This window comes from Hordeum vulgare, chromosome 5H, assembly GCF_904849725.1.
Source record: "Hordeum vulgare subsp. vulgare chromosome 5H, MorexV3_pseudomolecules_assembly, whole genome shotgun sequence".
NCBI classification, from domain to species: domain Eukaryota; kingdom Viridiplantae; phylum Streptophyta; class Magnoliopsida; order Poales; family Poaceae; genus Hordeum; species Hordeum vulgare.
This window is the reverse complement of record NC_058522.1, coordinates 285587897-285611068: the sequence shown is the minus strand read 5'-3', so window position 1 is coordinate 285611068 and position 23172 is coordinate 285587897. Positions and strand designations below refer to the sequence as shown.

At 48.1% G+C, this 23172-nt stretch overlaps 1 protein-coding gene across 1 annotated transcript; it reads left to right on the top strand.

The window, feature by feature from the left end:
* Positions 1–415: 415 nt before the first annotated feature.
* Positions 416–5296, top strand: LOC123398368 (serine/threonine-protein kinase D6PKL2). The gene is made up of 2 exons (XM_045092845.1): positions 416–1008; positions 3937–5296. Exons 1-2 carry the CDS (start codon positions 500–502, stop codon positions 4835–4837), a joined length of 1410 nt encoding a protein of 469 aa, XP_044948780.1. The 5' UTR covers positions 416–499; the 3' UTR covers positions 4838–5296.
* The last annotated feature ends 17876 nt before the right edge of the window (positions 5297–23172 follow it).

Genomic DNA, 23172 nt, shown 5'->3' with positions numbered 1-23172 from the left:
TAGTAAGGTCTAGCGTAGCAGCGATTATTCAGGTGAGGTCAAACCCACTGACGCGAGGAAAGCAATTCTTCTTTTCTGTAATGCAAGGAAAACAATGCCCATCTTCTACGCCGAGGATCTTATCGAATCAACCTGTAATTGGAATGTTTTTCTCGATCGATCAACGTCCCATGCAACAATCTCCTAGTGCTGTCGTGGCAGTTCTTCTTGTATAATAATAAAAAGAAAAAGAAATGTTAGCACCCGGAGAACAGGGCCTGCATGTCCCCCGGAGATCCAAAGATTAGACGCAAAATCTCACGCTAGCCTGGCTCGGACCGGACACGGCTTTCCGGCCCGGCCCATCCCCATCCGTCAACCATTACCAACCTCCCCCTCTTCTCTTCTTCTTCAAATTAAAAAGGGAACCCACGCACCCAACCGCACCACCTCCTCCTATTCCTCCCCTGTCCCCGCACTTGCCACATCCAGACCGGAGCAGGCTCAGCTCGCGGCAGCAATGCCCCCGGACGGCGACGCGGAGCTGGCGGCGGACGAGCTGCAGAGCCTCAGCTTCGGCTCCTCGGAGCGCTCCCGCTCCGCCTCCACCGTCTCCACCGCCACGGCCTCCTGCTCCACCTCCTCCTCGGGGCCAATCGGCGTCTCCAACCCCTCCGCCCTCGCCCCGCGGCTCGGCACGGTGCAGCTCTCGGACATCCGCTTCGTGCGGCGCCTCGGGGCCGGGGACATCGGCAGCGTCTACCTGGCCGAGGTGAAGGGGAAGGGCGGGGCGCTGGTGGCGGCCAAGGTGATGGACCGGAAGGAGCTCCAGGGACGGAACAAGGAGGGCCGCGCGCGCACCGAGCGTGAGATCCTCGAGGCCGTCGACCATCCGTTCCTTCCGCGCCTCTACGGGGTCGCCGAGGGCGAGCGCTGGTCCTGCCTCCTCACCGAGTTCTGCCCCGGCGGCGATCTCCACGTCCTCCGCCAGAGGCAGCCGCACCGCCGATTCCCCGAGGCCGCCGTCAGGTATGTACGCCACCTCCTCCTCCACAAATCACAACTACTCACATATGCTTTCATGCAGTTAATTATACGTGGAGAAAACGCTCAACTTTTCCATAGTCTCTGTCTGTCTCTGTTTCTGTTTCTGTGCAAGAAAGTGCAGTTTAAAACAAGCAAAAAACTTGAACAATTGCCAGGCCTGATCGGATTTCATTAGGCTAAAACCAAGGATGAAGTACTAGCTACTACAGTAGCAGTGATCATATAGCCTTTTCCGGAGAAGAATGTGGCCGGTTTCCTGCGCGTTCTACTCCAAGTTGGCTTCATCTGTTTCACTACTACTTTGCCGTTTCTCTGTCCCCTCCCTTTTGCATAAGTTTAATTAGAGTGCATTTTTAAGGATCTAGTGGACGCAAAGCCCAGTTGTGCGCATGGTTCGGCTGGCCCCATGTGTCTTCGGTTGGGCACGCATCTGTCCATTCATATCGAGTGCTTGTCTAGCCACAGCGCCACTCATCCTGACTGAGAAAAACATCAAGGCATGCTAATATATAAGATGGATTGCTGCTGCCCTTTTGGACGGGTCCTTAACCAAGATGACACACACCATGGAGCTAGCTGCCTTAACAACACACGATGGTGACACATGAGGATGATAAGGTTTTTCAAAACGGAGCCATGAATGAATGAAATAAACATCCAAACGACATCTTGCCCTGTATCTTCGTATTCATGGGCCATCCATATCTTCCATCGTGCTGCTCTCGCTGTTTGGTCCAGCTGCTCTCGCTGTCACCAACCACAGTTTCTTGGTTGCGGCCACACAGTTGCACGCCCACATTATCACCTTGCACTTGCACTGAGTAGTCAGTCAGGAAGTGTTGGCATGTGGAGACCGGAAACCAAGCCTGCCCATGCGGAAGGGAAGAAAACTAGAAAAGGTGGCCTTGGCATATGTATGCGCTTGCATGCTTCCCTCCCGCATCTCTCCATTTTCTCTCTTTCTCCTCATCATCTTCTGCCTGCCCCTCGATATACGGACCCTGATGTTATTTCCTTCCGGAATAGACTTAAAATAGCATTATTCTCGGCCGTGCTCTATATACGAGAAGGAAAAAAATGGCAAAAAGGTACGGGCTTCACTAAAATGTGCAGTACAGATAGGAGGCAGTAGTAGTAGCAGAATTGGTGGATACGATACGTTTGCTCCATTATTACAGCGTCATGTGGCTCTATTCACTTGGTCAAGATCTCAACCATACACACGCTAGTCCGGCCATAGCATTCACTTGTAGAGTCCTCGTCAAACTCAACATGCACAAAGCTGGCAGCTCCTAGTGCATCAACCATTGTCTATGGAATGGACATGGACGGTCATTTTGATTTTTGACATAGATAGATGAGGTTCCGATTTCGTATTTTTTTGATAGTAATAAGAAAGAGAAAGCACAGTTCTTTTTTCTGTTTGCAGGTAAGAAAGAAAGCACAGTTGTAACGCATTTGTAGAAAGAGAAAATAACCCATTTCTTCAAGTCTGCCGGTAATCGCGTGGCAGGACATAGCTAGTCAGAAAAAAGAGAAAAGGGAAGCGTTAAGTTTGGAACAAACTAGTACTCCCTCCGTTCCTAAATATAAGTGATTTAAAATATTTTACTAGGAATCTACATACGGAACAAAATCAATGAATATATACTCTATAATATGTCTATATACATTCGTATGTAATTCAATAATGAAACATCTTTAAAGACTTATATTTAAAAACGGAGGGAGTATATGAATTTACGGAACAATAATGTCTTTGCTTAACCAGCAAAAGAAATTAGTCTTTGATTAAACTTTGTCCATCATATAAGCAAAAGAGAAGGCAAAGAATACGACATACGTGAGTGAAGCATGAATTCATGGACGAGCGTCAACAATGGTATGCCTTCGGCGCCATCCTATGGTATGCACCCCGTTAAAAAGCCCACGTCGTACAACGTACTCCCACACACACACACATACAGCCTTGCCAACGACGTGCAGTCCGGCCAGCAAAAATGAAGCATCGATCCCTACCTCGTTTCACGGGTAGCACTAGTTGTTGCCGTACTAGTACTAGCAGCCAGCGGCAGGTAGGAGTAGTTTCTATGCAAGGCTACTGCAACAGTGTTACTACCATCAACGTGTGGCATTATTGGGAGGCCGGTCGCCCGTAGCCATTACCGGTGACGGTGAGGCCTGCACACGAGCCGCCCACGCTCCCTCCCGCCCCGTGCTACGGCGCGGGAACCGGTCGCGGAACATGGCTTTTAAAATATACTCCCACCCTCATAAAACACCGGTGCTAGCTTGGTCAAGACTCGACTCTAGAGAGGCCGGCTTTTATTAACCCCACCCCAACCCATGTGATTTGCCAAGAATCACAGCTCTGAAACACACGCACAGACATGGCCGCCCATGAATGGCACGTACGACTGCTACTTGTCGTAAGGATTAAGCTAATTAACCCGAGGACTTCAGTAGTAGTAGTATGCACAAATGATGCTCGCCATTAAACTAGGCTCCACACCAGCGTGCAACGCCCCGGCATCAATGATGCCCTAATTCGAGTACTGTCTCGTGCCTTTCTTCCCCTTGTGACTTTTTTTTTGCTTGCTGCGAGTACTGGAGCGCACAGTGTCAGGCACCACCCTAGACACTAGTAGGAGTACCACCCTAGCTAGGTGCAGATATACAGGTGAGGTGACACCGTCGTGTGGTTGCATGTGAATAAAGTCAAGGGAAATTGCTTTTGGAGGCTCAATTCAAAATTCGTGAAAATCCATATTTTTACTTTTTTCCCCACCAAATAATGCCTTTTCCTATGTGTACCTTCATTGCAAAATTTGGTTGCATTCGATAGATTATGTACAGCAGTAGTATATATATATATATAGTGGTAATGGTGAATGACATGTACTGCGTCAGGTTCTACGTTGCGGAGGTGGTGGCCGCGCTGGAGTACATCCACATGCTGGACATCGTGTACCGGGACCTCAAGCCGGAGAACGTGCTGGTCCGCGCCGACGGCCACATCATGCTCACCGACTTTGATCTCTCCCTCAAGTGTGATCCGACGGCCCCGACTCCGGCGCACGTCATCTCCGACCCCGTCGGCCTCACCGGCCGCTCCTCCACGTCGTCCACCTGTATAATCCCTTCCTGCATCGTCCCGTCGGTGTCGTGCTTCAGCCTCTTCCCCGGGCGCGGCCGCCGGCGCCGACGCCGCAACAAGGCCTCGGGTGGCGGTGGGAACATGAGCGGAAACAACAGCAGCCTTCCCACGGGCGTGCTGGACCTGGAGTTCGTGGCGGAGCCGGTGGAGCTGCGGTCCATGTCATTCGTGGGCACCCACGAGTACCTGGCCCCGGAGATCGTGTCCGGCGAGGGCCACGGCAGCTCCGTGGACTGGTGGACGCTGGGCATCTTCATCTTCGAGCTCCTCTACGGGGTGACGCCCTTCAAGGGGTACGACAACGAGATGACCCTGGCCAACATCGTGGCCCGCGCGCTCGAGTTCCCAAAGGACCCCTCCGTGTCGTCCGCCACCAGGGATCTCGTCACCGCGCTTTTGGCCAAGGATCCGGCGCGAAGGCTCGGCGCCACGGTCGGCGCGGCGGCCATCAAGCGGCATCCCTTCTTCAACGGCGTGAACTGGGCGCTGCTCCGGTGCGCCACGCCGCCGTACGTGCCCCCGCCTTTCAGCGCTGCTGTCACCACGGCTGCTGGCTCCGGCCCGGGGAAGAAGAAGAAGAAGAACCCCAACGACGACGACGACGACGACATGTCGGACGACAGCTGCCCCGGCACGCCCGTGGAGTACTACTAGGAAGGAAGGAAGCTCCCATGCACGTACGTGCAAGGTGCAACCAACAAGATGCTGCCACTGCCGGGACCCAAGCTCGTACTCCTACGTAGGTACCTTGTCCGACGCTGGATGGCGCACGTGGTGGGGGAGGGCTGGACCGGGCGCACGAGGCAACCTTTGATTGATTGGGAGCAGGGCGCGCGCGCGGCCAGGCGCAGCGCTGTCGCGTCAAATAGTTGCCGGCTGAGTCTGAGTGCGTGCACGCACGCCCTTCCAGTAATAACTCATCGTTGCTTCTTCCTATTTTGACATTACATCGAGTAGTAGTGTGACGCATACTAGTTAGTAGTAATACGTAGTAGAGTTGTACTATTGTGAGCGCTGCTTGCTATGAGGTCTAAGTCAGGGTAAGTATTGCTCTGCTCGTAATAGTGCTTTTTTCCGCAAAGATGGTTAATAATGTGATGTGCGTTTTGGGCATGGAACTGCACTACTAGTACGAATGATGAGGCCGGAGGAGGGACATGGCTCATGATAGACCATCGGGTCTGGGCTTTGGGTGGCTGCGGGGGGACACGAACCGGTGGAGCGAAAGACGGCGAGTGCTGCAGCGGGGGATCGATCATTGCCCCGGGAATTCTGCGCAATGCTTTCCCTTGCTTTCCCTGCGCGCTCGTGCGCATGTTGAAATTAGGAGTGGGCCTTAGAGTGCGCATGTTTAGAACTCGGCCTTCATGAAGGCCGAATTTTTTAAATAATTTAAAATTCAAACTTTTCGGTTTTAAAAAAATCTGAAAAAAATATGGAAATAAAGAAGGATGTTATGCGTATGTGTGTAAAAATTTAGGATGAAATACCTTGAAATACGATCTGCACAAAGAAGACAAATTCATGACCTGAAAAGATGAATAGTGTCATGTGTAAAAAAGCCTCAAATTTGTCTTTTTTGCACAGCCCTCATTTCAATGTATTTTTTTCTGAAAATTTACACACATGTGTGTTACGCCTTCACTTATCCCTGTATTTTTTTCAGAATTTTTTGAATTATAAAAATATGAATTTTCATGAAATTTGAGTTTCAAACTTAAAGGGCTCCATGGAGCTCGAGAGCCAAAAGCAATTTCCGTGGGCCTTAGGCCTATAAAAGAATTTCAGAAATCTTCAAGGGCCCTTGTAGGTGGTGGCATGACAAGGTGGTGGGAAGTTTAGTTCTAGAAGGAGTTGGACCCCTTTATAAGGGCCTCTCTTCCACATGCTATTGGAGAGTGAGAAGAGAAGATGCCCTCGCGCACTCCTCCTCCGCCGTCCGCCTCGACACGCCACGCCTCGCCTCGTCACGACGCGCCGCGGGTTGCGGGAATGAGCCGAGCCGAACTCATACCTACGCGCTTATTTTTGTCGGTCAGGAACGGAGAATACGTAACGGATATGCCACGATCTGAGACGTCGGATCGTGGGCTGTTACCGACTCGGACGTGGGTTTAGCCCACGTCTCTTCACCCAGCCGCCTATATAAGCAGGGCTAACGCCAACCCTAGCTGTCACGAGAATCAGATCGCATCTGCCTCACGCGTTCGTTCCTTTGTTGTTGTTGTCGCCGGCGACTCCGTCCCGTTTACCGCGTATACGGTCGACGGGAGAGCAGGCCTCCGAAACCTCGCCTCTCCGGTTCCTGTACGAGAGAGGGGCAATTAGGTTTTTGGGGAACGATCACGCGACTGCTCGCCTCGGTCCGTCTGCTTCATCTACGTCCACGTCGTCCTCGTCATCACCATGGCTGAACCATCCGAGACCGATCGTCTCGCCCTTGAAGCTGAGAAGAAGAGGGCAGAGGATGCTGCTGCTACGGCCGCGTCCACCGCCAACGCTGCTGCTACGGCCAACTGGCCTACTGAAGGGTATAACTCGTTTATCCCACTCATGTTTGTTTTTATCCTAGCAGTACTACTTGCATGCATAGATGGATCAACTATATGGGTAGTATGTGCTAAGTTAGTTCATGATCAATATATCATTAGTCTAATCAATATCATGCTAGTTATTATTCCGTGGATTAATATACTCGAAAAATTGTCTATTTACCCGCGTTTGCCACCAGACTCGCACATGACACGTACTTCTAGATGATACTCCTGATGATCGATCGCCCAGTAAAGTGTTGCTGTTTTTACAGCGATACCTGTTGGTGGGTGAAAAAGGCACAGGATGTCATATCGCGTTGTACTCCTAGAGAAGTAAAAGCTGATCGACTGACCGCAGTTGCAATGATCATGCTTCATGCATGCTTGTGCTCCTGCCATCGAATGTAAGTCAACCACCTACCATGGAAATGAGAAAGGTGATGGGGCAACCATGCTTCATGCATGGTCACACAATTGGTCCAGAATGATACAACCTTGGCCCGCGTCGCTCCCGTGGCGACTCAGGCGAACATTGAAGAAGTTAACTCACCAAACTGAAGATGATCCATGCAACAGGAATACAGAGAAGAATGCTTCCGAGTAGTGTGGCTACTCAAGTCTCTCATTGGATCGAGTTTTGGAATGGTTTGCAGAAACGAGGGCTTCGAAGAATGCAAGACAGAGGTGCAAGATTGTTGTTGCATGTAGCTGCTGAAATTTACATCAGGAAGAAAGGGTGGGCACCGATGGTTCTCACGCTTGCTGGTTGATTACAAAAGTGTCCTCGGCAAGAAAAAGATCAGTTTTCTTGGAATGTGCCGTTCTACAGTAATTTTATGAATATCATAAAGTTACAAAGTATCAAAGTATCAAAGGAAAACAATTACAATTAGCCAATGCTAGTTCTGGGAAACATAGAAAAGCACATCATAGATGTAATTCAATCCAGGACTTCATATTCTCTGATTTCTATGGTCTAGCTCTGATCTGTGCAATTATTAACCCTTCCTTAAGGTAGTGTTTCCAACATAAAATGTGAGGGACTGCTGATCTGAATATATTGTCATTTCTGCATGACCAAATGCTCCAACATCCAACAATGGTGACCTCCAGAGAAAAAAGTAGTTGGTAAATGTGTGGGGACCCTGACTTACGAGTCGAGATTGCCGAATGAACGTGCTCAGTGATCCGAGAGATCAATGCTCACCGAACACACATATACTGAATATTAAGACTCTTACATCCAAATAGCAAATTATTACATCGCGTGACCGAATGGCCAAGTTCAAAAGGTAGGGCCTATAAGGGCAAATCACACGGATACAACTAGTAGTGGAAATATTAGGGCTAAGCGGGTGCCCATGCCATCAGCCTACACCAACAGACATTCTGACTGGAAAGCATGCTAGTTCGCAGGGGCGTCTCCGAAGACATACTCTTCTCCAAACTCCGGTCCTTCCATGTCTGGTCAATAATATAACCAGTGGCAAGTCAATGAGTACTTTTGAATGTACTCGCAAACAACCCATGATATGAACAATGCAAGTGAAGGATAACAATAATATGCATCTTTGGTGGATAACATCTTGGTTGTAAATAAACATGATCATGGGTATGCAACATAAGCTAAATGTTGATTTGAAGAACACGTTACAGATACCAATATATCTATCGACGGCTGAACACTGTGGGTTCATCCTATAAGCCAAGTCATCAAACTTGGTCATATCGACTCTTTCATGTAACACCATTTACCACATATTCACACACACTTGGTTTATGCGAAAACGACTGGATGTACTTTAAGCAGGATTACCCAACCGTCCTTGACCGTGGAAACGGCTATTCGAATAGTTTTACACTCTGCAGAGGTAGTACGCTGGACCCACGAGATCGGGGAAACTTCCGTGTAATCCACGACTCGCGGTATATATAACAAACCCGAGGTAAGTACCCAATCAATGCCTTTCCCCTCACGATACTAGACAAAGAGGTCCACTCGATTGGTACCCAACCCACATGTTGTACGTCTTACGAGCACCGACTCTGGACAGTATCAACCATGCGGGGACCAACGGTGTGCCTGGAACACATAAAAACGGCATAGACGCCCTACTTGGCACGACCCCATCATGAGAGTGACCACACTGTTGGAAATATGTCCTAGAGGCAATAATAAAATGGTTATTATCATATTTCCTTGTTCATGATACATGTCTATTGTTCATGCTATAATTGTATTAACAGGAAACAGTAATACATGTGTGAATAAATAGATTACAATGTGTCCCTAGCAAGCCTCTAGTTAGCTAGCTCGTTAGTCAATAGATAATCATGGTTTCCTGATCATGGGCATTAGATGTCATTGATGACGGGATCACATCATTGGGAGAATGATGTGATGGACAAGACCCAATCCTAAGCATAGCACTAGATCTATTGTTCGTATGCTAGAGCTTTTCTAATGTCAAGTATCTTTTCCTTCGACCGTGAGATTGTGCAACTCTCGGATATCGTAGGAGTGCTTTGGGTATATCAAACGTCACAACGTAACTGGGTGACTATAAAGGTGCACTACGGGTACCTCCGAAAGTGTCTGTTGGGTTGGTACGAATCGAGATCGGGATTTGTCACTCCGTGTGACGGAGAGGTATCTCTGGGCCCACTCGGTAGAACATCATCATGAGCTCAATGTGACTAAGGAGTTAGTCACACGATGACGTGCTACAGAACGAGTAAAGAGACTTACCGGTAACGAGATTGAACAAGGTATAGGTATACCGACGATCGAATCTCGGGCAAGTTCTATACCGACAGACAAAGGGAATTGTATACGGGATTGATTGAATCCTTGACATCGTGGTTCATCCGATGAGATCATCGTGGAGCAAGTGGGAGCCACCATGGGTATCCAGACCCCGCTGATGGTTATTGGCCAGAGAGGTGTCTCGGTCATGTCTGCCTGTCTCCCGAACCCGTAGGGTCTACACACTTAAGGTTCGATGACGCTAGGGTTATAGGGAATTGTTATACGAGGTTACCGAAAGTTCTTCGGAGTCCCGGATGAGATCCCGGACGTCACGAGGAGCTCCGGAATGGTCCGGAGGTAAAGATTGATATATAGGACGGATGGTTTCGGATACCGGAAGTGTTTCGGGCATCACCGGTAACGTACCGGGACCACCGAAGGTGGCCCGGGGACCACCGAAGGGGGGCAACGACCCCGGGAGGCTAGATGGGCTAAGTGGGGGTGGGAACCAGCCCCTAGGTGGGCTGGTGCGCCCCCCACCCAGCCCATGCGCACCAGAGAAGGGGGAGGGGGAAACCCTAGGCGCAGGTGAGGCCCAAGGCCCACCTAGGGTGTGCCCCCCTTTCCCTGCCCTGGCCGCCGCCCCCCTCCCATCTGGTGGATGCCGCACCACCTAGGGGGGAACCCTAGGGGTGGCGCACACCCCTCCCCTCCTCCTATAAATAGAGAGGGGTTCTGGCCATTGAGACACACGGTTTTCCCTCTCTCTCGGTGCAGCCTTGCTCCTCTTCCTCCTCCTTTGTGCTGGTGCTTGGCGAAGCCCTGCCGGGAGACCTCTTCTCTCCATTGACACCACGCCGTCGTGCTGCTGGAGTTCTTCCCCAACCTCTCCCTCCTCCTTGCTGGATCAAGGTGCGGGAGACGTCACCGGGCTGCACGTGTGTTGAACGCGGAGGTGCCGTAGTTCGGCACTAGATCGGAATCGCTGCGAGTACGACTCCATCAACCGCGTTCTAGCAACGCTTCTGCTTAGCGATCTTCGAAGGTATGAAGATGCTCTTACCCCTCTCTCGTTGCTGGTCTCTCCATAGGAAGATCTGAATATGCGTAGGAAAATTTTGAATATATGCTACGTTACCCAACAGTGATATCAGAGCCAGGTTTTCTATGCGTAGATTCTATGCACGAGTAGAACACAAAAGTTGTGGACGATGATTTGTCAATTTGCTTGCCGCTACTAGTCTTATTCTTTTCCGGCGGTATTGTGGGATGAAGCGGCCCGGACCGACTTTACACGTACGCTTACGTGAGACTGGTTCCACCGACAGTCATGCACATTGTGCATAAAGGTGGCTGACGGGTGTCTGTCTCTCCTACTCTAGTCGGATTGGATTTGATGAAAAGGGTCCTTATGAAGGGTAAATAACTTTGGCATATCATCGTTGTGGCTGTCCCGTAGGTAAGAAGGCATTCTTGCTAGAAACCCAAATCAGCCACGTAAAACTTGCAACAACAATTAGAGGACGTCTAACTTGTTTTTGCAGGGTTTGACATGTGATGTGATATGGCCAAAGTTGTGATGTTGCATGTATGATGTATGAGATGATCATGTTATTGTAATAGGTTTCACGACTTGCATGTCGATGAGTATGACAACCGGCAGGAGCCATAGGAGTTGTCTTAATTTATTGTATGTGATGCAACGCCATGTGCTTACTACTTTTACTTCATTGCTAACAGTTAGCTATAGTAGTAGTGATAGTAGTAGTTGGCGTGACGACTTCACGGAGACACGATGATGGAGATCATGATGATGGAGATCATGGTGTCACGCCGGTGACGATGATGATCATGCGATGCCTGAAGATGGAGATCGAAAGAGCAAAGATGATAATGGCCATATCATGTCACTATATGATTGCATTGTGATGTTTATAATGTTTTACATCTTATTTCTTAGAACGACGGTAGCATAATAAGATGATCCCTCTTAAAATTTCGAGAACGTATTCCCCTAAGTGTGCACCGTTGCGAAGGTTCGTTGTCTCGAAACACCACGTGATGATCGGGTGTGATAGATTCTAACGTTCGCATACAACGGGTGTAAGCCAGATTTACACACGCGAAACACCTAGGTTGACTCGACGAGCTTAGCATGTACAGACATGACCTCGAATACAAGAGACCGAAAGGTTGAACATGAGTCGTATGGTTGAATACGATCAGCATGGAGTTTCTCACCATGGTGACTAGTCCGTCTCACGTGATGATCGGACACGGGTTAGTGAACATGGATCATGTATCCCTTAGATGACTAGAGGGATGTCGATTTAAGTGGGAGTTCATGCTTAATTTGATTAAATGAACTTAATTGTCATGAACTTAGTCTAAAAGTTGTCTTTACAAATATTGTAGATGTCCAACGTCAACCTCAATTTCAACGCATTCCTAGAGAAAAACAAGCTGAAAGATTATGGTAGCAACTATGCGGACTGGGTTCGCAACTTGAAGCTCATCCTTGAAGCAGCTAAAAAGTCTTATGTACTTGATGCGCCGCTAGGTGACCCTCCCGCTCCCGCAGCAGCCCAGGACATTTTGAACGTCTGGCAAATGCGGAGTGATGACTACTCTCTGGTTAGGTGTGGCATGTTATACAGTTTAGAAACGGGGCTCCAAAGGCGTTTTGAGCAACGCGGGGCATATGAGATGTTCCAGGAGCTGAAGCTAGTTTTTCAAGCTCATGCCCGTGTCGAGAGATATGAAGTCTCCGACAAGTTCTTTAGCTGTAAGATGGAGGAGAACAGTTTTGTCAGTGAGCACATACTCAAAATGTGTGGGTTACACGGTCGTGTGACTTCACTTGGAGTCGAACTTCCGGATGATGCTATAATTGACAGAATCCTCCAGTCTCTCCCACCAAGCTACAAAGGCTTTGTGCTTAACTACAACATGCAAGGGATGGAGAAGACCATTCCCGAGTTGTACTCGATGTTCAAGTCTGCAGAAGTAGAAATCAAGAAAGAGCATCAAGTGTTGATGGTCAACAAGACCACTAGTTTCAAGAAAGGCAAGGGTAAGAAGAACTTCAAGAAAGACGGAAAAGCTGTTGCCGCGCCCGGTAAGCCAGATGCCGGGAAGAAGAAAAAGAACGGACCCAAGCCTGAGACTGAGTGCTTCTATTGCAAGGGAAAAGGTCACTGGAAGCGGAACTGCCCCAAATACTTAGCGGACAAGAAGGCCGGCAACATTAAAGGTATATGTGATATACATGTTATTGATGTGTACCTTACAAGCGCTCGTAGTAGCTCCTGGATATTTGATACCGGTGCTGTTGCTCACATTTGCAACTCAAAGCAGGAACTGCGGAATAAGCGGAGACTGGCGAAGGACGAGGTGACGATGCACGTCGAGAATGGTTCAAAGGTCGATGTGATCGCCGTCGGCACGCTACCTCTACATCTACCGTCGGGATTAGTTTTAAACCTTAATAATTGTTATTTAGTACCAGCTTTAAGCATGAACATTGTATCAGGGTCTTGCTTAATGCGAGACGGCTACTCATTTAAGTCAGAGAATAATGGTTGTTCTATTTATATGAGTGATATGTTTTATGGTCATGCTCCGCTGGTGAATGGTTTATTCTTGATGAATCTCGATCGTGATGTTACACATATTCATAGTGTGAGTACCAAAAGATGTAAAGTTGATAATGATAGTCCCACATACTTGTGCCACTGCCGCCTTGGTCATATCGGTGTTAAGCGCATGAAGAAGCTCCATACTGATGGACTATTATAGTCTCTTGACTTTGAATCATTTGACACATGCGAACCGTGCCTCATGGGCAAGATGACTAAGACTCCATTCTCAGGAATAATGGAGAGAGCAACCGACTTATTGGAAATAATACATACTGATGTGTGTGGTCCAATGAACGTTGAAGCTCGCGGTGGTTATCGTTATGTTCTCACTCTCACCGATGATTTGAGTAGGTATGGGTATATCTACTTGATGAAGCACAAATCTGAGACGTTTGAAAAGTTCAAGGAATTTCAGAGTGAGGTTGAGAATCAACGTGACAGAAAAATTAAATGTCTACGATCTGATCGTGGAGGAGAATATTTGAGTCACGAGTTTGGCACACACCTAAGGAAGTGTGGAATCGTTTCACAACTGACGCCGCCTAGCACACCGCAACGCAACGGAGTGTCTGAACATCGTAATCGCACTTTATTAGATATGGTACGACCTATGATGTCTCTTACCGACTTACCGCTATCATTTTGGGGATACGCATTAGAAACTGCAGCATTCACTTTAAATAGGGCACCATCTAAATCCGTTGAGACGACACCGTATGAACTATGGTTTGGCAAGAAACCTAAGTTGTCGTTTCTTAAAGTTTGGGGCTGCGATTCTTATGTGAAGAAACTTCAACCAGAAAAGCTCGAACCCAAAGCGGAGAAATGCGTATTCATAGGATACCCTAAGGAAACTATTGGGTATACCTTCTATCTTAGATCCGAAGGTAAAACCTTTGTTGCCAAGAACGAATCCTTTCTGGAGAAAGAGTTTCTCTCAAAAGAAGTAAGTTGGAGGAAGGTAGAACTTGATGAGGTAATTACACCCCCTCTCGAACAGGATAGTAGCGCAGCGCGGGAAGTTGTTCCTATGGCGCCTACACCGACTGAAGAGGAAGTTAATGATGATGATCATGAAGCTTCGGATCAAGTTACTACTGAACCGCGAAGGTCCACAAGGGCGCGCTCCGTACCAGAGTGGTACGGCAACCCTGTGATGGAAATCATGTTGTTAGACAACGGTGAACCTTCGAACTATGAAGAAGCGATGGCGGGCCCGGATTCCAACAAATGGCTTGAGGCTATGAAATCCGAGATAGGATCCATGTATGAGAACAAAGTATGGACTTTGGTGGACTTGCCCAATGACCGGCGAGCCATATAAAATAAATGGATCTTCAAGAAGAAGACTGATGCAAACGGTAATGTAACCGTTTACAAAGCTCGACTTGTCGCAAAGGGCTTTCGACAAATTCAAGGAGTTGACTACGAAGAGACTTTCTCTCCCGTAGCAAAGCTGAAATCAGTCTGAATCATGTTAGCAATTGCCGCCTTTTATGATTATCAAATTTGGCAAATGGACGTCAAAACAGCGTTCCTTAACGGGAACCTTAAAGAAGAGTTGTATATGATGCAACCAGAAGGTTTTGTCGACCCTAAGGGTGCTAACAAAGTGTGCAAGCTCCAGCGCTCCATCTATGGGCTGGTGCAAGCATCTCGGAGTTGGAACATTCGCTTTAATGAGGTGATTAAAGCGTTTGGGTTCATACAGGTTTACGGAGAAGCCTGTCTGTACAAGAAAGTGAGTGGGAGCTCTATAGCTTTCCTCATACTGTATGTGGATGACATATTATTTATGGGGAATAATATATAGATGTTGGAGAGCATAAAGGCCTATTTGAACAAGAGTTTTTCAATGAAGGACCTTGGAGAAGCTGCATACATATTAGGCATCAAGATCTATAGAGATAGATCAAGACGCCTCATAGGTCTTTCGCAAAGTACATACCTTGACAAGATATTGAAGAAGTTCAATATGGAAAACTCAAAGAAAGGGTTCTTGCCAGTTTTGCAAGGTATGAGATTGAGTAAGACTGAGTCGCCGACCACGACAGCAGATAGAGAGAAGATGAGTTCTGTCCCCTACGCTTCAGCCGTGGGCTCTCTAATGTATGCCATGCTGTGTACCAGACCTGATATAAACCTTGCCATAAGTTTGGTAGGGAGGTACCAAAGTGATCCAGGTATGGAACACTGGACAGCGGTCAAGAATATCCTTAAGTACCTGAAAAGGACTAAGGAAATGTTTCTCGTTTATGGAGGTGACGAAGAGCTCGTCGTAAAGGGTTACGTCGACGCTAGCTTCGACACAGATCAGGATGACTCTAAGTCACAAACCGGATACGTATATGTGTTGAATGGTGGGGCAGTGAGCTGGTGCAGTAGCAAGCAAGAAGTCGTGGCAGCATCTACATGTGAAGCGGAGTACATAGCTACTTCGGAAGCAGCTCATGAAGGAATTTGGATGAAGGAGCTCATCACCGACCTTGGAGTGGTTCCAAGCGCGTCGGGTCCAATGACACTCTTCTATGATAACACTGGGGCCATTGCCATTGCCAAGGAGCCCAGGTTTCACCGGAAGACGAAGCACATCAAACGCCGCTACAACTCCATCCAGGACCATGTCTAGAGTGGAGTAATAGATATTTGTAAAGTACACACGGATCTGAATATTGCAGACCCGTTGACTAAACCTCTTCCACGAGCAAAACATGATCAACACCATAATGCTATGGGTGTTCGATACATCACAATGTAACTAGATTATTGACTCTAGTGCAAGTGGGAGACTGTTGGAAATATGCCCTAGAGGCAATAATAAAATGGTTATTATCATATTTCTTTGTTCATGATAACTGTCTATTGTTCATGCTATAATTGTATTAACAGGAAGCCTCTAGTTAGCTAGCTCGTTAGTCAATAGATGATCATGGTTTCCTGATCATGGGCATTAGATGTCATTGATAACGGGATCACATCATTGGGAGAATGATGTGATGGACAAGACCCAATCCTAAGCATAGCACTAGATCGTATTGTTCGTATGCTAGAGCTTTTCTAATGTCAAGTATCTTTTCCTTCGACTATGAGATTGTGCAAATCCCGGATACCGTAGGAGTGCTTTGGGTGTATCAAACGTCACAATGTAACTGGGTGACTATAAAGGTGCACTACGGGTACCTCCGAAAGTGTCTGTTGGGTTGGTACGAATCGAGATCGGGATTTGTCACTCCGTGTGACGGAGAGGTATCTCTGGGCCCACTCGGTAGAACATCATCATGAGCTCAATGTGACTAAGGAGTTAGTCACACGATGACGTGCTACGGAACGAGTAAAGAGACTTACCAGTAACGAGATTGAACAAGGTATAGGTATACCGACGATCGAATCTCGGGCAAGTTCTATACCGACAGACAAAGGGAATCGTATACGGGATTGATTGAATCCTTGACATCATGGTACATCCGATGAGATCATCGTGGAGCAAGTGGGAGCCACCATGGGTATCCAGACCCCGCTGATGGTTATTGGCCAGAGAGGTGTCTCGGTCATGTTTGCCTGTCTCCCGAACCCGTAGGGTCTACACACTTAAGGTTCGATGATGCTAGGGTTGTAGGGAATTGTTATATGAGGTTACCGAAAGTTGTTCGGAGTCCCGGATGAGATCCCGGACATCACGAGGAGCTCCGGAATGGTCCGTAGGTAAAGATTGATATATAGGACGGATGGTTTCGGATACCGGAAGTGTTTCGAGCATCACCGGTAACATACCGGGACCACCGGAGGTGGCCCGGGGGGACCACCGAAGGGGGGCAACGACCCCGGGAGGCTAGATGGGCTAAGTGGGGGTGGGAACCAGCCCCTAGGTGGGCTGGTGCGCCCCCCACCCAGCCCATGCGCACCAGAGAAGGGGGGGGGGAACCCTAGGCGCAGGTGAGACCCAAGGCCCACCTAGGGTGCGCCCCCCTTTCCCTGCCGTGGCCACCGCCCCCCTCCCATCTGGTGGCTGCCGCACCACCTAGGGGGGAACCCTAGGTGTGGCGCACCCCCCTCCCCTCCTCCTATAAATAGAGAGGGGTTCTGGCCATTGAGACACACGGTTTTCCCTCTCTCTCGGCGCAGCCCTGCTCCTCTTCCTCCTCCTCTGTGCCGGTGCTTGGCGAAGCCCTGCCGGGAGACCTCGTCTCTCCATCGACACCACGCCGTCGTGCTTCTGGAGTTCTTCCCCAACCTCTCCCTCCTCCTTGCTGGATCAAGGTGCGGGTGCCGTAGTTCGGCACTAGATCGGAATCGCTGCGAGTACGACTCCATTAACCGCGTTTTAGCAATGCTTCCGCTTAGCAATCTTCAAAGGTATGAAGATGCTCTTACCCCTCTCTCGTTGCTGGTCTCTCCATAGGAAGATCTGAATATGCGTAGGAAAATTTTGAATTTATGCTACGTTACCCAACACACACATCACTCCCGCCAGTAGTAATGTGGCTCATTGCTAGCACTGTCCAGAATAATCAACACAACCCCGTCCCATAAAGGGGTAACGTGGTCGTACATGTAAGGTTGGGACGGTCGACACATCATAAATCTAATCCCATTTCCGAAACCATACACACACAAATACCCAGTGCACCACTTCACCAAAAGTGGCCACCTAACTCATCATCACCCTCGCGCATCAGTGTCACCCGACGTGGTTTTCATAAACCTTTGATTTATACCAACAACATGGTCATGCTATTGCTATACTAGCTTTACTTGTCAACATGATATTAGCGTGACCCTCATAGGTGGTAGGATCAAGCTCAATGCATGTGCTCCGGAGGAGCCATCGGTAACATCACTTCAATGATTTACCGGTACTTATGATCATATGCAACGGAAATATTTGCTACACTAGCATGCATCATAACATATGCTTAGACATGGTCAAAGGGCTGCTTGCCTTCGTGAGCTAGGTATCCGGGATCTTCGAGGTCTTCCGCTCTGACTCCTTCGTCACACGGGTTTTCTATCATCGTATAAAGATAAAAATAATAAGTAGCTCACTCCAAAACAAATCACAAAGTCATTTGAAAAATGTTGGTTATTTCTGATAAATCCAGGTTATAAAAATATTTGCTTCTGGTTTTAATGGAAGAATATTTTTAAAATCAACTTAGGAGAACAGTTGCTGCAAAAATTCAACCAATGGTTCTGTTAAATAATACATGTTTTTAGAAGAATAACAGTAGAAAAATTATATTTTTACATTGGTTAAATCTTTTTATAAAAATCATTTAAAATCAGGTTTTAAATCAAAAATAAAAAGGCTACAGACCCAGGCCTGGCTTGGCGTGGGACTCGGCCAGCCCAATGGCCAGCCAACCAGCCTGCCCAGGCGCGCGCGCCGTCAGGTTTGAACCTGACGTGCGGTCCCCTGCGGTCAGTGGCCGCGGGCGGGAGGGAGAGAGAGATGGGCCACCGACAGGTGGGGCACACCTGTCGGGGTCGTCTCCTACCTTTGGCCAGAGAGGGGGAGTGGCATGCCGGTGTGGCTACCGACGTCCTCGGGCCCTAACGACGACGGGAATGGGCCCGGCTCGTCGTCGCCTACGTGATGATGGTCGAGATGACGACAGAGGGGCTCAGGTTCACCAGTGACAAGGTAACCGCGGCGGAGGGGTTTTGGGCAAAGGTGGAGGTGGTAGCTAGGGGCACGGATTTGCTCGGGGAAGAGAGGGGAAAGCTTCCCGAGGTCACGGGGAGTGGTTTGGGGGCAAAGGAACACAGGAGCCCACGTGTAGCCAGAGATCGGCCGGAGCTCTGAGGTGGAGGGGCCTCGGTCGATCTCGAGTACTGGGACTCTGGTTGCTCAAAGAGGAGGCTAGGGAGGTGCTTGAGGTTGCTACGATGAGGAATGAGGGGTGCTGGAGCGAGGGGAGAGGCTATAGATAGGCCCGCGACGGTGAGCCGACTCGGGAGCACCGGTGATTCACCGTGGCGTGCATGGGGTTGCAGAGAGAAGCTGGGGTCGAAACCACGGTCTCAGGACGTGGTTTTTGACCTCCAGAACTCAATGCGAGAGAGAGGGAGAGGGAAGAGGCAGGCTACCCTAGCCACGCATCTCTGGCCGGTTCTGGTGCGCGCGGGCACGCGTCGAACCAGCTCTTAGCGCGGGAGAGAAGGGGCCCTAATGGTCGCCTGATGCAGAGGGGTTGTCGGGGAAGAGGTTAGACACTTCGGGGGAGGCTGGAACTGGCCGAGAGCGTCGCCCCCACCTCGATGGCTCCCTGCAGCGCGCCCAGAGCGCAGATTTGGCATGCCACGGCATGCTGGCGCGCCCTATGGTACCTTGGACGTGTCTAGCGTGTCCTGGGCACTGGCTGAGAGATGCCTAGCCGTTGGAGGCCCGTGGGAGCTTCGGCTGGTCAAGGGGAACAAGGAAAACATGTGTTGTCAGCCTTGAGCTGAAGCTTAGATTGGGGTTTTTGGCATTTCTACTTTGAACTAGAGAGGGACCAATTGACTGGGGCTTGGCATTGAGGCTAGCCACCTAATCGGAGAGTTTGGGAGAAAGGGTTGGGGTTTAGCTAAGGTTAGTTGGGGTTTTACCCATCTTTCAGAAGGTGCTCGACAGTGGTTTGGGGTGTTTGCACCCCACCACTGGCTTTGCAACTTAACAGGGTTGGGTTTGGTGCTAAAACAAGGGGCTTCACCAAGTTTGAGCTCCATTGGACAACTTTAGCTTTGTAAACTTGAAAACATCACCAAATGACCAGATATGTTCCTTCCAAAGAGAGTGTGGGCAAATTAAGTCCCACAAATCCCATTTTTGGCATGAAGCCCTCATTTGAGGCATTAGACACTCCTGCAAAGTTTCAACTCCATTGGACAAACTTTGCTATGTAGAGTTGCTCTAACTTCATTCTGGACAGAAGGGGTTTTGCAACTATGTAGTGTCCTTAATCACCTTGGATCAAGGTGAAATTTTATATGGACACCAAATATGGCTTAGGGATTGATACGTCTCCAACATATCTATAATTTTTTTATCATTCAATGCTATTTTAGTGTCAACTTTGGATGTTTTATATGCATGAATATGCTATTTTATATTATTTTTGGGACTAACTTATTGACTCAATGCCGAGTGCAAGTTTCTGTTTTTCTCGTGTTTTTAGCCCTTTTCAGATAGGAATTTTAAACGGAGTCCAAACGGAATAAAATCTCCGGAATGATTTTTTCCAGAGAAAAAGATGCGCGAGAAACTTGAGAACCAAGGCAAGGGGCCACCTGGGAGGCCACAAGCCCAGCAGGCGCGCCCTAGTGGGGTGGCCGCGCCTAGCAGGCTTGTGGCCCCCCCGGGGCTCCCCTGCCCTAGCTCTTCCGCCTATAAATTCCCTAAAATCCTGAAAAAAAATGAGGAGAGCCACGAAAACACTTTTCCGCCGCCGCAAGCTTCCGTTTCCGCGAGATCTCATCTGGAGACTTTTCCGGTGCCCTGCCGGAGGGGGTTTCAGAGACGGAGGGCTTCTTCATCAACATCATTGCCTCTCTGATGATGCGTGAGTAGTTCACCACAGACCTTCGGGTCCATAGTTAGTAGTTAGATGGCTTTCTCTCTCTCTTGGATCTTCAATACAAAGTTCTCCATGATCTTCATGGAGATCTATCCGATGTAATCCTCTTTTGCAGTGTGTGTTTTCAAGATCTGATGAATTGTGGATTTATGATCAGATTATCTATGAATATTATTTGAGTCATCTCTGATTTCTTATATGCATGATCTCGTATCCTTGTAATTCTCTTCGATTTATGGTTTTGTCTGGCCAATTAGATCTGTGATTCTTGCAATGGGAGAAGTGCTTGGTTTTGGGTTCATACCGTGCGGTGACCTCACCCAGTGACAGAAGGGGTAGCGAGGCACGTATCGTGTTGTTGCCATCAATGGTAAAACGATGGGGTTTACATCATATTCCCTGAGTTTATCCCTCTACATCATGTATCATGCTTAAGGCGTTACTCCGTTTGTTATGAACTTAATACACTAGATGCATGCTGGATAGTGGTCGATGTGTGGAGTAATAGTAGTAGATGCTGACAGTATCGGTCTACTTGTTTCATACGTGATGCCTATACATGTGATCATTGCCTTAGATATCGTCATGACTTTGTGCGACTCTATCAATTGCTCGACAGTAATTTGTTCACCCGCCGTAATATTTGCTTTCATGAGAGAAGCCTCTAGTGAACACTATGGCCCCCGGGTCTATTTCACATCTTCATACCTTCGTACTTTGCCGCACTTTTACTTTCCTTTTGTCTCCATCAGATCTCATTTTGCAAACAATCGTGAAGGGATTGACAACCCATTTGATGCGTTGGGTGCAAGCTTGTTGTTTTTCCGCAGGTGTTGTGGTGCCTCATCTCGACACTCCTACTGGATTGATACATTGGTTCTCAAAACCGAGGGAAATAATTACTGCTACTTGCTGCATCACCCTTTCCTCTTCGAGGGAAAAACCAACGCAAGCTCAAGAGGTAGCAGGGATACCACTAGAATTTTCTAGGAACTTATTGAGAATATTTACTTTGGAAATATTTCAAAAGGTCAAAACAGACAGAAAGGGTTTTTAGGGTTTTACTCAAATAATAATAATATAAATAGGGGTTTAAAATCTTATGTATGGAAAATATATGTCCTTCTGATCATCTCCAAATTTTCTCAGAATTTTCCAAGGCAGAAAAGTAATTTTCCATATAGGAATACCATTTCTGGCCTCAGAAATGGACATGCAATTAAATTAGAAAAATAATTCATAAAATAATTATTATATGGTTTTGGTGCTCTAAAATGGTGCTAGAACGAGATCACCAACTTTGGGTAAGAACACTCCTTGCCATCAAGGACTTGTAGTGCAACCCAAAGCAGGGTTTTGCTTTAACCAAAAATAAGAAAAAGGTTTAGAAATTAATTAAGTCATGAGAAATGTGGTTTTTAATATCACATGATCAAGCATACAAGCATACAATGACAATCATGGCACTCACAACATTAGTTTTGAATTTTTTTAATAAACTCATATTTTTGAATTACAGAAAAAGTGGTAGTGAAAACAGGGTGTGACAGACCTATCCCCCTTACAAGAATCTCGTCCCCGAGATTCCTAAGCTAGGTGCTAAAAAGGTACGGAAACTCACATCGGAGATAGTCTTCACGCTCCCATGTTGCTTCTACTTCGGTGTGGTTGCTCCATTGAACCTTGAAATACTTGATGGTGCGGCTTCTGGTGCAACGCTCTTCTTCATCCAGGATGTGGATCGGCTTGTCGCGGTAAGTGAGATCTGGCTGAAGGTCGATGGCCTGATGGTCAATGTCCTTGTAAAGATCGGGACGATTTAGCACTTGAAGATACTTCCAAAGTTGTGACACGTGGAAGACGTTGTGCACACCCAAAAGCTCCGGAGGTAGCTCCAACTCGTAAGCAACTTCTCCACGCACTGTCGTGATCTTAAAAGGTCCAATGAACCTTGGAGCAAGTTTCCCTTTAATGTGGAAACGCTTGGTTCCCTTAAGAGGTGTGACACGGAGGTACACCTAGTCTACGGGAACGAACTCCACTTCTCTGCGGTGAGAATCCGCATAGCTCTTCTGTTGTGACTTGGCTGCCTTCAAGTTTTCTCGAACGAGCTGCACCTTATCTTCTGCTTCTTGCAGAACTTCCGGCCCGAAAATCAACCCTTCACCGGTTTCAGACCAGTTGAGCAGGGTGCGGCACTTCTGTCCGTATAACACTTCAAATGGGGTCATCTGGAGACTAGACTGGTAGTTGTTGTTGTATGAGAACTCAGCGAACGACAAACAGTCTTCCCATTTGGCACCATGCACCAAGACACAAACGCGGAGCATATCTTCGAGTATCTGATTTACTCGTTCCGTCTGTCCGCCCGTTTGCGGGTGGAAGGCGGTGCTGAAAGAGAGTTTGGTTCCGAGGGCTTCTTGGAACTTCTTCCAGAATCTTGAGGTGAACTGCGTGCCTCGGTCAGACACAATCTCCTTGGAAACTCCGTGAAGGCTCACAATACACT

Excerpts from the sequence above, each read along its gene's own strand:
- LOC123398368 (XM_045092845.1), top strand. The coding sequence starts at position 500 with ATGCCCCCGGACGGCGACGCGGAGCTGGCGGCGGACGAGCTGCAGAGC. Across the intron at positions 1,009-3,936 it reads TTCCCCGAGGCCGCCGTCAG|GTTCTACGTTGCGGAGGTGG; the intron begins GTATGTACGCCA and ends GTACTGCGTCAG.